The following is a 14,349-nucleotide window of genomic DNA, read 5'->3' as shown; positions in this document are numbered from 1 at the left end:
AACAAGATCGCAGATAAAAGCGGCGGAAATGAGTTTCCTCATGGTGTCCGGGGTCTGCCTCAGAAATTGGGTGACACTCGGTCATTTGGAAGGGTCTCAGAGTAGGGACACTGACTGCGTTTACATGCATCAATAACCCTTTTAAAACCCGAATATTGGCAATAACCCGAATTTGCACGGCCATGTAAACACCAATAACCCCTTTGAATAACCCGAGTTTGCTCATATTCTGGTTTTTAAAAACCCGAATATGACCCCTGGGTCACTCCTTTTAAAACTCGAATATTCGGTCATGTAAACGCCAAACGGAATATCCCCATCAAACGGAACATGAATTTGTTTTCTGAGCATGCTCTGTTCACAAGGAATCCCTGTCTTTTGAGTCCAGGAAGTTCTTCTAAACACGGAGGAACGCAAGACCACGCCACACTTTTGGAGTGAGTCACTTTATAAATGTAATGAAGGTTATGAACATTTTGGCATTTGTAGACGGTAGAAAGTACCGGGATAGCGAGATTTACAAGAAGGTGAGCGAAAAGTTGCGCGAAGCAGCATTTGTTTTGAATTTGTATACACGAAGAAGAAGCAGAAATGACGATAATTGCGTCATGATGTTCTCCACGCGTTGCTGGTTTGATCCAGATATCCTGAATGATTAACTACCATGTAAACAGGGATAACCCTGTTTGCTCACGCATGTAAACGGAATATTACGAATGTTTCAGTAACCGGAATATTAGCAATAACCCGAATTTTGACTGCATGTAAATGTAGTCACTGCTTCTCTGCATCGAGAGAAGTCTTCTGGTCCCACTGGGAGGAGACTGCAGGGAATGACGTCCTGGAGGCGCCATGTCTCTCAGCTTGCCTGGAGACGCCTTGGGATACCGCTGGATGAACTGAACTAAGTAGCAGGAGAGAGGGAGGTCTCAGCCTCCCGGCTTGGGCTACTTCCCCCGCGACCTGACACTGCATAGGTGGAGGAAGATGGATGGAGGGAAAAGCAGTTGTGATAACACAATTATTGTTTGGCCATTCTGGGAATCTGTGAGCAAACAGTGGCAGTGATCACTTAGGAAGCATTGACAGGCCACTAACTGATGATCAAACCAAACATGTTACATGTGTTTCATGTTACTAACAGCTAAAAGGGTTTGTCAGCTTGCTGCAGAGCTCAAATCTCTTATTGTCCACTTTTTTTGATCAACTTCCACATGGTCTTTCCCCCAAAAACATCAGCAATGAAGCTGCTTTACCAACAAGATGATTGATTATTTATTTATTTATTTATTTATTTATTTATTTATTTATTTATTTATTCTGTATCATGGAAATGGTAGGTCAAATACATGTTCCATTCCATGATCGAAAAGGGGCAAGAAGAAGAAATCCTTATATTACAAGCCCTTTCTCAAAAAAATAAAACAATACATATGAAGATGGTCTGTCCGTCTGTTCAACAGTCACTGCTTATATAATACCAAAAAAAAATAATGGAACAAAACAAAACAAAAAATAAGAAAACATACACAATAACTCACCAACAACACCAAAAACAACAAAAGATATTTTACCCGTTAAATTCATATTGTCTGATTATGTTGTCTTTATACAATTTCTTGAACTGGTGAATATTTTTACAATCCTTTAAATCAATTAAGGACTTCCATAATTTTACACCACATACTATAATACACATTTGTTTTAAAGTAGTTTGTGCAAATGGATGTTTAAATCAAATTTCCTCCTATGGTCCTTATTTTCTGAACTAAACACAAAAAAACTTATATATTTTCAGGCAATATTCTGCCTTTTGCCTTGAACATAACTAATAAAGTCTGTAACTCAACAATATCTTTAAGTTTAATTAATCCTGCATTGATAAAGAGTCCACTGGTGTGTTCTCTTGCCTCCTTTTTATGTCTGATCCGTACTGCTCTCTTCTGTAAAATAAACAAAGGCTTGATATTTGTTGTGTATGTATTCCCCCAAACTTCGACATAATAACTAAAATAAGTCAAAATAAGTGAGCAATACAAAATTCGCATTGTCTTATAATCTAAAACATGTTTCACTTTGTTGAAAACAAAAATATTCTTTGATACCCTAGTTTTAACATAATTTACCTGAGATTTCCATGTGAGGTTTTCATCTATAATTACACCCAAAAATCTAAACTGATAACACTCTTTTCAATAGCAGATCCATCAATACACAAAGACACCTTTGTACCTTTTTATGAGTAATATTGACTAGTGATTCTGACAAATCGGTGCCATCTTATAAACTGCATGTGAACTGTTATGACCAGACGGATTGCAAGGAAATGTGGTGAAGAATATCTTTATTTTTGATTTCACCTAGTGATCTTAAGAAACCTGCTGCAACTGCTTACAACCCAGTCAATGTGTTAGTTTCCACAACAACTCCTAACATTTTCTGAAGCTAGAACCGTCAAATATTTAAAAATTGTGCCTCAGCCAAAGGTAATGTTCTCCCTTCACTTGAGCCAAGGAAAAGCAGCAGCTACTACCTGGGAGTTCAGAGGTTTTCTTTGTGTTTGACAGCTGTACAAGCGGAGCATGTTGCTACGACGGCGGACCTCAAAGCACCTCTCTCTGCGTGTTCCACTGTGTTGGTGTTGAAAGGCATGAAGAGTATGAGTCACTGCTGGTGCGCTGTGGCCCATGCAGCATTCTGATATAGAAACACTTGATGTCTGTGTGCGCTCCTGTGCGTAGGGGGGAAATGTGCGAAATATCCTGGTGAAGCCGAGCAAAATATTGCTTCACATTTTCAGATGGCACAATGTAACATTTACATTTTGCATTGATGATATAATAACAGAGTTTTCAGCACTAAACTTAATTTTAAATTCAGGATTCTGAGTGGAAAATCTTTCCTGAGAAATAACTAACCCAATAGCTGGAACCTGGCTGGTTTAACGGTGTGTTTAACCCTTGTACTTTCTTTGGGTCAAAATGACATAATTCTCTTGTTCCTTCCTTCCTTCCTTCCTTCCTTCCTTCCTTCCTTCCTTCCTTCCTTCCTTCCTTCCTTCCTTCTTTCTTTTCTCCCCTCGTACATTCTTTCCTTGTTTTCTCCTTTCCTTCCTTCATTCTTTTTTCCCTTCCTTCCTTCTTTTTTCCTTCCTTCCTTCTTTTTTCCTTCCTTCCTTCTTTTTTCCTTCCTTCCTTCTTTTTTTCCTTCCTTCCTTCTTTCCTCCCTTTCTTCCTTCTTTTTTCCTTTCTTCCTTCTTTCCTTCATTCTTTCCTTCCTTCCTTCCTTTCTTCCTTCTTTTTTCCTTTCTTCCTTCCTTCTTTCCTTCCTTCTTTCCTTCCTTCTTTCCTTCCTTCCTTCCTTCCTTCCTTCCTTCCTTCCTTCTTTACTCCTTTCCTTCTTTCTTTTCTCCCCTCGTACATTCTTTCCTTGTTTTCTCCTTTCCTTCCTTCCTTCCTTCCTTCTTTCCTCCCTCCCTTCTTTCCTTCCTCCCTTCCTTCTTTTTTCCTTCTTTCCTTCTTTCCTTGTTTCCTTCCTTCTTTCCTTCCTTCCTTTTTTCCCTCCCTCCCTTCTTTCCTTCTTTTTTCCCCTCCTTTTTTCCCTTCCTTCCATCTTTTCTCCCTTCCTTCTTTTCTTCCTTCCTTCTTTTCTTCCTTCCTTCTTTCCTCCCTTCTTCCATTCCTCCTTCCTTGACCCGAAGACAGCACATGGGTTAATAACTGGAAAGAGATGGTTAGGAGTTAACAAATGAATGATACAATGGTTAAGAAAAATCCCAGAGATCTTTAGTTTACTAAATAACAGTTAGCATAGCTTTGCGTGAACCTCATCAACAGTGTGGTTGTTGCTATTCTGCAGGTGGATCCAGCTCCGGTGTGCGTTCCCTTCACCGCAGTGCTGCTGGCCGCGGCACCGGCTGTAGCGGAGCCGTTGGCGGCGGTGCCGTTGGGCCAGGCAGCAGCAGCTTGCTGGAGATCGACCCGGTGATTCTGATCCAGCTGCTGGACCTGAAGGAGCGCAGCAGCGTGGAATCTCTGTGGGGGCTCCAGCCGCGGCCCCCGGTCTCTCTACTGCACAGCCAAGGTCTGTGGAAACATCCAGCTCACTTTCAACAAGAAACGTCAGCTAAAGCAACAATCAAGACTCCCACTAAAAGGGCTAGGAAGAATTTGTGTTTGAGTCCAATATATTTTATAGAATATTCTGCAGATGTTACTAAAATGTTTATGAATTAATGTTATTTTACCACAGTGTTGTATCAGTCAGACTAAACACGTTATTAGGGCCCGAGCACTGACGAAGGCCCTATTGTATCTGTAGGAATTATTTTCCTGGTTTTTATTTTTCCGACGAAATGAGGGCCTTTTTTCCCCCTAAACGTGCCCCAAAAGTCACCAAATTTTGCACGCAAGCCAGGCCTGGTGATAAATTAGATATTTCATGGTTTGCATTAATGGCCGTGGCCTAATGGCTCAACAGCGCCCCCTAAAAAACTTTGAGCCTCAAGCCCCACAATACGGTTTGATGTACATGCACGAAAATCGCTACACACCTGTATCATGTCACAACTTAAAGAAAAGTCTCTTGGCGCCATGGCCGAAACCGAACAGGAAGTCGGCCATTTTGAATTAATCGTGTAATTTTGGCACAATTTATGCCATTTCTTCGGCCGTTAATGCGGCCCGAACCGTAACGTGCACCCAGGTGTGATATACATCAAAATGTGCCTATCGATCCTGCGACGATGGGCATTACTTTTCTCAGTCAAAAGCGTTACCGTGGCGACGAGACGCAAAAAAGCGCACCCCCCCTTCTTCTAATTGGTCAATATGTGATACATCCTATTTTCTGCAATAACTTTTCAATGGTTTGACATAAAGACTCATGGGTGGTGTCATCGGACATGGTTTTGAGTCCTTGACCATAATTGGTGCAAATTAGCCCCGCTCCTTCTTCTGATTGGTCGATATTTGATAGTTCCTATTTTCTGCCATAACTTTTGAATAGTTTGACATAGAGAGTCGTGGATGGTGTCATTTCTGATATGCTTATGATAAGTTGAGTTTTATGTGAACAGCAAAGGCACTTTTTTATAGTATTATTATTCTCGCTGAACTACAATACAGTATGTCTGCAATATAGAGGATAATAGAAAAAGGCAAAAGGTTTCAAAATGACAGCATTGCATTTAAGTAATTTTAATATATTATATTATATGTATACATAAAATATATATATATATATAGCTAGCTACAGTGGTTTGACAGTTAAGACTTTCTATTTGCTACAGTGGTTTTGTGCTGAAGGTGTAGTTGCAAAACTTCATTCGTTGCTTAAACCCTTTTACACTGGTAGATGCCCTGCATTTAACACCCAAATCTAGTGTGTCGCTTGTCTTCTTTTACATTAACTGACCCAGAACGCATGTTGACCTGGACCTGCCAATAACTCGCCTTTTGAGAGTACACTTAATTGCAGATCAGGACTAATATCAACAGAAGTGGCTTGGTGTGGCGGACAGGTTTTGTTGATGATAATACGAGGATGTCTGTGAGCTTCTCATCCTCAGAGCCGTGGACGCATATTACAGTATATCTGTATATTACAGAACCGTTATCTGCAACTGGCTCCTAGAACGACAGACCACGGCTTTGAAAGAAACAATAAACTCGAGAAAGCCTCAGAAAAAAGTTCTTTTTAGTCAACAAACACGACAGCAGGAGTGGCAGCGGGAGACTGCTAGTTATATTTGTTCAGCACAATTTGGGGAGGTCGCTTTGCAAATCCCGTTGTTATTCAGCACGAACCCGCCACCCGCTCCATCTCCTGCTTCCATCCAACTCTTCTGGTGTTGGTGAAGCCAGTGAGGCCGACCAAGCCGACAGCAGGCCGTCATGTTACGTAGTAGCACTTAATAACTGAGTCATCTTCCATCAACTACCATCAACTCTGCTTCAGGCACCAGGAAGGCAATAACACCCCTTCCACTGACCAGCGCACGTTAAACGCGCGTTCATCAACCAGGGATACTTACAGAGTCGTATCTAAAAACACCTTTTGGAATACTTGGTAAAAGACATACATATCTACCAAATATTACAGGGGAGGATGTTTTATTGTGAGTCTGTTGTTCTCCTTTTCTCATCAGCACACGCTCACTCGAGGAAAGAACGGGAGCGCCGGCCGCAGGTGGTGCGACGTTCAGCTCCAGACTCGGGCGTCCTGATCCGCCTGAAGGCTCAGATGGCGGAGGTACGCAGCAAGATGTCTGACGTCAAGAGTCAAGTGCTGGAGGCTCGTGGGTCTGGAGAGCCCAGGCCCGGCCCGTCTGGCGCTTTTGGCATGGAAGAGATATCGTCTCATCGTGGCGATTCAGAGATGTCGGCCTGTTGCAAGTCCAGTGAGCTGGACCTGGTGGCGAGGGCGGCGGCAGCGCGGTCCAGACCCTGCCGCCCTGGTGAGGAATATGTTATTAAATATGCAAAAAAAACTCCAAATGCCATTGTCATGTACAGGACTGTCAAAGAAAATTAGAATATTGTGATTTTCTGTAATGCAATTACAAAAACAAAAATGTCATACATTCTGGATTAATTTCAAATCAACTGAAATATTGCAAGCCTTTTATTATTTTAATATTGCTGATCATGGTTTACAGCTTAAGAAAACTCAAATATCCTATCTCAAAAAATTTGAATATTCTGGGAATCTTAATCTTAAACTGTAAACCATGATCAGCAATATTAAAATAATAAAAGGCTTGCAATATTTCAGCTGATTTGTAATGAATCCAGAATGTATGACATTTTTGTTTTTTTAATTGCATTACAGAAAATAAAGAACTTTATCACAATATTCTCATATTCTGAGACAGTCCTGTACACATGGACTGGTTTGTAATGTTCTAATGATCTTTCTTTGTTTCAAAGTCACTAGTTAAGTTAGTAGATGTGAATTTCCTTTCTTTGAGTTGTCTCAGATTCACAAATTAAATTTAGTTTAATGATCATGTTGGCATTTTCATTAATAGCTTTTTTGGTACAAATTCATTTATGCATGAGCTAAATAAAACTGGAACATTCACAGTAAAAATATGAAACGGTTGCCTGTAAAGACTTTCAGTTTTTCACCTGGGTCATGCATCCTCTTTAGCTCACATTTAAGACCTTAACCTTGACACATCTGGCGGCAGTCGATGTATTTTAAGACATTTGTGTGTGTTACTTTGACCTCCTGCAGCCAGGAAGTCGTTGTCCCCAGTGCTGGACAGCAGCTGCTCCATGGTGGTGAAGAGGAGGAGTCCCGAGGAGATGGAGAAAGACCTGAGAGGAGGCGACTCTGCTACGGAGCAAAACCTACATCCTAAAGACGGGCTGGGCGGTGCAGACGGTCAGTCGTCATGTACTTTTCCCTCACCCTAAAGCTGTATCAATAACCTTTTCATGGTTCTGAAGAGCAGACGGGTAAAGGCTGTAAATATTTATTTAAAAAAGCTGTTATTTTGTAGATTTTTATGGGACATCTGACAGAACTGCTACAAAAATAAAGAACGTGAGGACAGACAACTACTGGTCTGTCTTGTGATGAACAGTAGCTTGTTTTGGCTCCACGCGCTTCTCTCCAGCAGTGTTTTATGCCGAACACATTGATATTTCAATCTGACTTTACAGCACGTTTTATTTCCATCTAATACTGGATGGAAATGAAATGTGGATAGTTCTTTTCGTGTCTCTCCAGATCTTTGTGCTTCAAGTCATTTCCTTTGGTTCACTGCAGAAAAAAGAACTCTTGGCGCTGGTTTAGAAATGTTGTAAATGTTTAAACACCACAAGTAATACTTTATTGTTCCCTGAAGGGAAATTGTGTTGCCGAAGTCTCAATAAATCTCATATAAAACCAAATCGTTTAAAACAAACAAAAAAAACAACTTGTCATCCTCAAGATAGAGTTCACATTTCTCATCCAACTTTTGGAGAGCTCAGAGGAAAGTTCTTTTGACAGGTTGTTAAACGCATCCTGGATGTTTGATTCATGTGCTTTAACAAAGATACTGGCCTCTTCCTTCTTTCTTTCTTTCTTTCTTTCTTGCTCATTCCTTTCTTTCTTTCTTTCTTGCTCATTCCTTTCTTTTTTGCTCATTCCTTTCTTTCTTTCTTGCTCATTCCTTTCTTTCTTGCTCATTCCTTTCTTTCTTTCTTTCTTGCTCATTCCTTTCTTTCTTTCTTTCTTTCTTTCTTGCTCATTTCTTTCTTTCTTTCTTTCTTGCTCATTCCTTTCTTGCTCATTCCTTTCTTTCTTTCTTTCTTTCTTTCTTTTTCTTTCTTGCTCATTCCTTTCTTTCTTTCTTTCTTTTTCTTTCTTGCTCATTCCTTTCTTTCTTTCTTTCTTGCTCATTCCTTTCTTTATTTCTTGCTCATTCCTTTCTTTCTTTCTTTCTTGCTCATTCCTTTCTTTCTTTCTTTCTTGCTCATTCCTTCCTTTCTTTCTTTCTTTCTTCCTTCCTTGCTCATTTCTTTCTTTCTTTCTTTCTTGCTCATTTCTTTCTTTCTTTCTTGCTCATTTTCTTTCTTTCTTTCTTTCTTGCTCATTTTCTTTCTTTCTTTCTTTCTTGCTCATTTCTTTCTTTCTTCCTTGCTCATTTCTTTCTTTCTTTCTTTCTTGCTCATTTCTTTCTTTCTTTCTTTCTTGCTCATTTCTTTCTTTCTTTCTTTCTTGCTCATTTCTTTCTTTCTTTCTTTCTTGCTCATTTCTTTCTTGCTCATTTCTTTCTTTCTTTCTTGCTCATTTCTTTCTTTCTTTCTTGCTCATTTCTTTCTTGCTCATTTCTTTCTGTCTTTTTTTCTTGCTCATTCCTTTCTTTCGACTTAAGTACAGCATGAAAAAAACCCATCATGTTCACATATTTAAGGAATGGATCCATGACTAAATGGTTGATAGATGTACAGCTCTAGTCCCGCCACACTTGATATGTTGATCTGTTTTATGATCTCATCTGAATCAACATGCCTCCGCCCACGCAGGCCGCTGCTTCTTTTATCCCCAAACAAAAGCCAGAGCCGTGTTTTTCCACCGTATAACTCTGCTCTTGTCTCTGTTCCAGGAGCGCTGCAGGCCGACGGCATCGCGGGTCCCCTCGTGTCTCTGGGCGGCTCGTCGTCGGACCAGTCCTCCAGCTCCATGCAGCAGTACTTGGTGGAGCAGCAGCTGTACGGGGCCGCGGGATCCAGAGACGACATCTTTTCTTTGACAGGAGCGAGCTACGTGACTGCCAGCAAGAGCTGTGGCAGCAGGGCCCTGGGGTGCGACTCCGACTCATCATGCGGCAGTCGACTGTGCTACTCCACATCAGCGTGTTTCATAACTCTTTCATGTCTTCCCGCTGCAGGGCAGCCATGTTGGAGTGTGAGTCTGAGAGCTCAGGAAACTCCCATCAGTCCTTGCTGGAGGGAACTTCTTCACAGCCACAGTCAAGCGAAGGTCAGCTCACGCTCGTAAATGCCACCATCAGCTCTCGGCATTATGCGGAGAGCTGAAAAGTGTTATAACATTTAAAACAATCTACTAACAGGCTTGAAACCCTCTGTAAACGTAGTAATTCCTTTTAGTTTCAGGTTTAGACGTAAAATATTTACAAAATGTTAATAATGCACTCAAAGCAGCCACTCTGTTATAAACTTACTGACCTGACTTACCTTCTGATTTATTCATTTTTATAACATAAAAAGATACATTTGTCATTAATTTACTGCAGCACTTAAAGTTCAGCTATTGTAGAAAAAGTCTTCTTAATGTTTGTATGTAGATAGAATGTGATTGAGTTCAATTACAGAAACAAAAACAGTCTGCTAAGTTTATCTTTACTCAACTCATTCATAATAACTAAGAATATCGTTCAGTGGTAACTAAGACAGATAAATAAACTAAATCATTCGTCTTCCACAAATCCACCAATAGAAAATGGAGGAGGTAAGCGTCGTACTACATCCTGTTCTCTGATTGGTTCATCGTTACCAGCGATAACGGACACCTGAAGTTAGTGTGAGGTTGAAACAACGTTATATTCCAACATTTAATAATAATTAGATTATGGTATAGATTTTAAAATTGGGTTTAAGATAAAAACCGTTGGCTTGACGCCTAATTAAAGTAAGGTAACACTGACTAGATGTTAGATGACGGTTGCTTGCCAGTGCTACATAGTTGGTTATCTAAAGTTGTAATCCGTATCCAACCAAGGACCGACTTTAATGTCTCAGCTAAACGGTCCAACAATCAGTCAAGCTGATCGGCTTTGTCGCTACCAAAGTAACTAAAACATTTTGACAGATTTTTGAACACAGTGTTCCACATTAAACTGGTTCGAGGTCAGTAAGAACAACAAAATTCATACATAAAGCGCACCTGATTTAAGGGCAGATGTTACTTTTTTTTTCTCCAAAATGAAGGATTTTAAGTGCGCCTTTTAGTGTGGAAAATACGGTATATTGCTTCCACTCGGTCCTCTGACTTCATTAACTTGTCTAAATAAAACATGGTCTAATTATCTTTGACGTTTGGTCTCATCCATCTTGTCTGAAGATCCTTCAGCGTCCGTTCTGGTGGCAGCGACCAGCAGCGACAGCGACACGGAGGACGAAGCCCTGCAGAGCAGCAACTCTCGTTACGACAACCACACTCCTCCCTGCACAGGTAACGGCACACGTGGTCCACAGCAACACACACACACACACACACACACACACACACACACACACACACACACACACACACACACACACACACACACAAGCAAATAAGCAGAGGTGTCAAAAGTATTCACATTCATTACTCAGGTAGAAGTATAGATACTAGAGTTCAAAAATACTCCTGTAGAAGTTTTTTACTCAAGTAAAAGTACTGGTTTCAAAACTACTTAAAGTATAAAAGTAAAAGTAATGTAAGGGAGAACAAAAGCCATTGAAAATGAATGCATATTAGTATAATGCAAATATATTAAAGAACCATATATGTGTACTATTGAGCATTAACATGTGTTTCAGAGAGCAGAAGATATGATGACTAGTTGCCTATAAGTATTGTAATGGTGCAAAAAGTCAAACTTCAGAGGCATGTTATCATTTATCCTAACCTTTATTGGAATGTACATCCAAGTTTAGTTGCAGGAATCTGAGGGATGTAAGAACAAAACTGGACAAGAACATCTGAAACAACCACAACCAAATTCACTCTATCCGGATGGAGCAATTTAACTGGATAGTTTATTTTTTAAAGGCCGAAATGAAATAGAGTAACGAGGCTGTTTTTAAAATGTAAGGAGTAAAAAGTACAGATAATTGCGTGAAAATGTAAGGAGTAAAAGTAAAAAGTCGTCTGAAAAATAATTACTCCAGTGAAGTATAGATAACCAAAATTTCTACTTAAGTAAGGTAACAAAGTATTTGTACTTTGTTACTTGACACCTCTGCAAATAAGTCTTACCACTCTGCTCCATCTCCTTATTTCTCCTCTTCCTCTTTCCAGGGGAGCCGCTTCTGTCTGACGACGTGAGCCTCCCTGCTGACAGGTGATTCCCTTTGAGGTCGCGAGCTTTGTCCTTAAAGGCCACGCAGCAACGCCAGAGGCAACAACACACGTGCTATTTCCGCAGATCTGTAGAGTAGAAACTGCTTGTCATGCATGTGGACAACACGGCTCGCCTGTTTGTCCAGAAAAAGAAGCATCTTTGGCATCCGGAATAGTTTGATAACTGAAATTAGGCGGTGCTAATGTTGAAACAGCCAGTTAGAAGCTCTTCCGGTCATTGCATGGTACTAATAATGTTTAAACACAGTCAGACTGTTTGACGGCAAAGCCACCTGCCGTTTTAGTGCGCGTCCACAAATGTGTCAGTTCTATGATGGTTGGTGGTTGTCGTTGTTGTTTAGGGATGTTCTGAGCTACTTCCTGGTCAGTGGACGATCATAACTCGCACTATTACATTTCACAAGGGTCACTTTATTTTGGTTCCAGTACAAATCCCTTCTGTGTGTGTAGGAGTCTAACCTGTTTACAACATGTACATGTGTCATTAGGCTTTTCAGTTAGAGGCTAGTGTCTTATCACACTACGAAGCTTTCTTAACTTCCTTCAGCTGCGTACCGTATGTGCACCTCCCACTGCCACGCCGAATATGAATGTCTTCACTTCTCAAGCATTCGTTTTAAAACACTTAAAGCCTGAATACAATGCCCCCCCCCCCCCCCCCTCCCCTTATAATGTGAACATTTAGAACATTTTCTGATAATTTATGTAAATGCCTTCACTGTTGATAAGAGTCATAGCAGCGTGCCTGTTTTTACTTGACATTTAAAGGAGGCTGAGCGGTTGAATCACGCGGATGATGAAACCGCTGCAGCGCTGAAGTCTGTGGGCTGAAGGTCTGAAACGAGCTGTAGAGTCCAGACTGATGTTTTTACTTCAACATCTGCTTGAACGTCACCGACTGTGAATACGAGCGTCAGAGACCTTGTACAATGCAGCCTTTGTACTGTACGACACATTTCTTATTTATTTAAAGGGAGAGTTTTGGAGATGGATGAGAAGATATTCATTCATTGCAGTTATTCCTCGACACAATATTGATTTGATATGGTACATCTGCTACGATCTTTTTATTCTATTTTTCTTTTTTGTCCGTTAGCAGTTGTGCTGAAATGACTTTCCAATGAAAACTGCATCAGAGGTTTGGATTAATACAATAAAACTGTCATTAATTTGGGTGAATTGACCCTTTTTGAGAGTGATTTTATTTCCTTTCTCTTTTTATTTCTTTCTCCTGAGAACTTGACAGCAAACTTCATAAAAGACGGTGCAATTATGTAACATGTTTTGTGCAGCGCTGCTGGCTTTTCTTGATGGATTTATCATTTCACACCTCAGTGATCCAAACAAACAGAGCAGACACAAATTAAAGGTTGCTGCGGAACTTTGCACATCACTTAGGAGAAAACACACAACACATATGCTCGTTCAGTAGCTGTATGGACTTCTCTGCACTTTTGCCAGACTTTAAAATCTGAAGTGGAGCCATATATTTAACTTTGAAAGCCACTTAATCTTAACATGTTGCACACTTGTAAAGTCACGAGTTTACACTGTAAATAGGCATACTTGCTTGTGAGGCTTGCTGTGCACTAACCTGACAAATGTTTTTCACCTCAACGATCCATTCCATCGGTCCGTCACCGTTTATTAACCTTCCCTTCAGTTTGTGTCAGAAGCTGCATCGTTTGAATGTTCCTTAAATGCACCACGCATTATTGTTTGTGTACATTTTCCTTTTTGTGGAATAAATAAAAATGTTTTAATGAAGCCTAAAATATCGGATGTTCTCTCTGTGTGCTATTATTTATTTATATTGTTTTATGGCTCAGTTTACCCAGGACTAAAGCATAATTCTGGCATTATGATGGATTTTATTTGACCTTTTGCCTTGTACTGCAATAATATTAGAATGTTGCTGATGAAATGATTGCAAAAGCAAAAATAAATATCTCGGCTTTGCTTTAATTTATTCCACTCCTTTTCTATTTATTTTTTCCTCCTACCTTAAATCTACCTGTCCTCCATGACAGTGCTTACAAATCATCCAGTGTTTCCAGACAGGAGGAAGAGATCATTTTTTTTGTTTTTTTTGTTTTTTTTCTTCTCTGGATTTTATCAGGCTGTGTTCCTGAAAGCCCGAGCTGCGACGGAGAGAGTAAAGGCAGATTATGAGTGGGGTTGAAATGAGGAGTCTTTTTATAGAAAGAATGTGGAGGACTGCTCACTTTCCCAAAGCTGCTTATGTAACAGCAGATAACGCCGCTCCGCATGAGAGCCCCGTTACAGCATCACTTCTCCTCATACTGTGACTTCTGGCATCTCAATCTGCTACCTGAAATTAAAAAAAATAAATAAAAAAAGCCCTGGTGCTTCCTCCTGAATACTTCCACACAGATGGCTTATGTTTTGTTTTGGTCAAATTAAAAACACAAGAGGACTGGACTGATGTCATCACATGACTCGGAAGGGATGCTTGAACCATCGTTTATGGATTAATTGCTTTGTCAGGTGGGCGAGCCTCAAATATAAATAAATAAAAATAAATCTGTTGGATGATCAACTTGCTTTTAATGTTGCTTTTTGATAAATGTTAGTTAAAATGACCTTTTTGGGGGCTGAGCAAAGAAAGAAACCCTGTGAGAAGTAAATCGTCTGCTACTTTAACTGATTATCACACTCATTGTTTAATTTATCACTATTGAATCTCAGTGAGGTAAAGTTCACTTTTCTGACGTCTTAAATATTCACCTTTTACCCACAAATCCT

General features: G+C 40.1%; 1 protein-coding gene across 1 annotated transcript in view; it reads left to right on the top strand.

Annotated features, from left to right (window-relative positions):
• trim37 (tripartite motif containing 37) overlaps positions 1-13,468 on the top strand; it is a 33,247-nt gene extending 19,779 nt beyond the window's left edge. Inside the window, exons 19-26 of the mRNA XM_061740574.1 lie at positions 3,859-4,083; positions 6,149-6,457; positions 7,240-7,389; positions 9,101-9,299; positions 9,386-9,477; positions 10,579-10,689; positions 11,521-11,563; positions 12,352-13,468. Coding sequence (XP_061596558.1) covers positions 3,859-4,083; positions 6,149-6,457; positions 7,240-7,389; positions 9,101-9,299; positions 9,386-9,477; positions 10,579-10,689; positions 11,521-11,563; positions 12,352-12,367 — 1,145 coding nt within the window. The 3' untranslated portion in view covers positions 12,368-13,468. The remainder of the gene's footprint in view (positions 1-3,858; positions 4,084-6,148; positions 6,458-7,239; positions 7,390-9,100; positions 9,300-9,385; positions 9,478-10,578; positions 10,690-11,520; positions 11,564-12,351) is intronic.
• Positions 13,469-14,349: the final 881 nt, after the last annotated feature.

Source organism: Cololabis saira, chromosome 14 (genome assembly GCF_033807715.1).
Source record: "Cololabis saira isolate AMF1-May2022 chromosome 14, fColSai1.1, whole genome shotgun sequence".
Lineage (NCBI taxonomy): Eukaryota > Metazoa > Chordata > Actinopteri > Beloniformes > Belonidae > Cololabis > Cololabis saira.
This window is presented reverse-complemented; position numbering and strand designations above follow the sequence as displayed.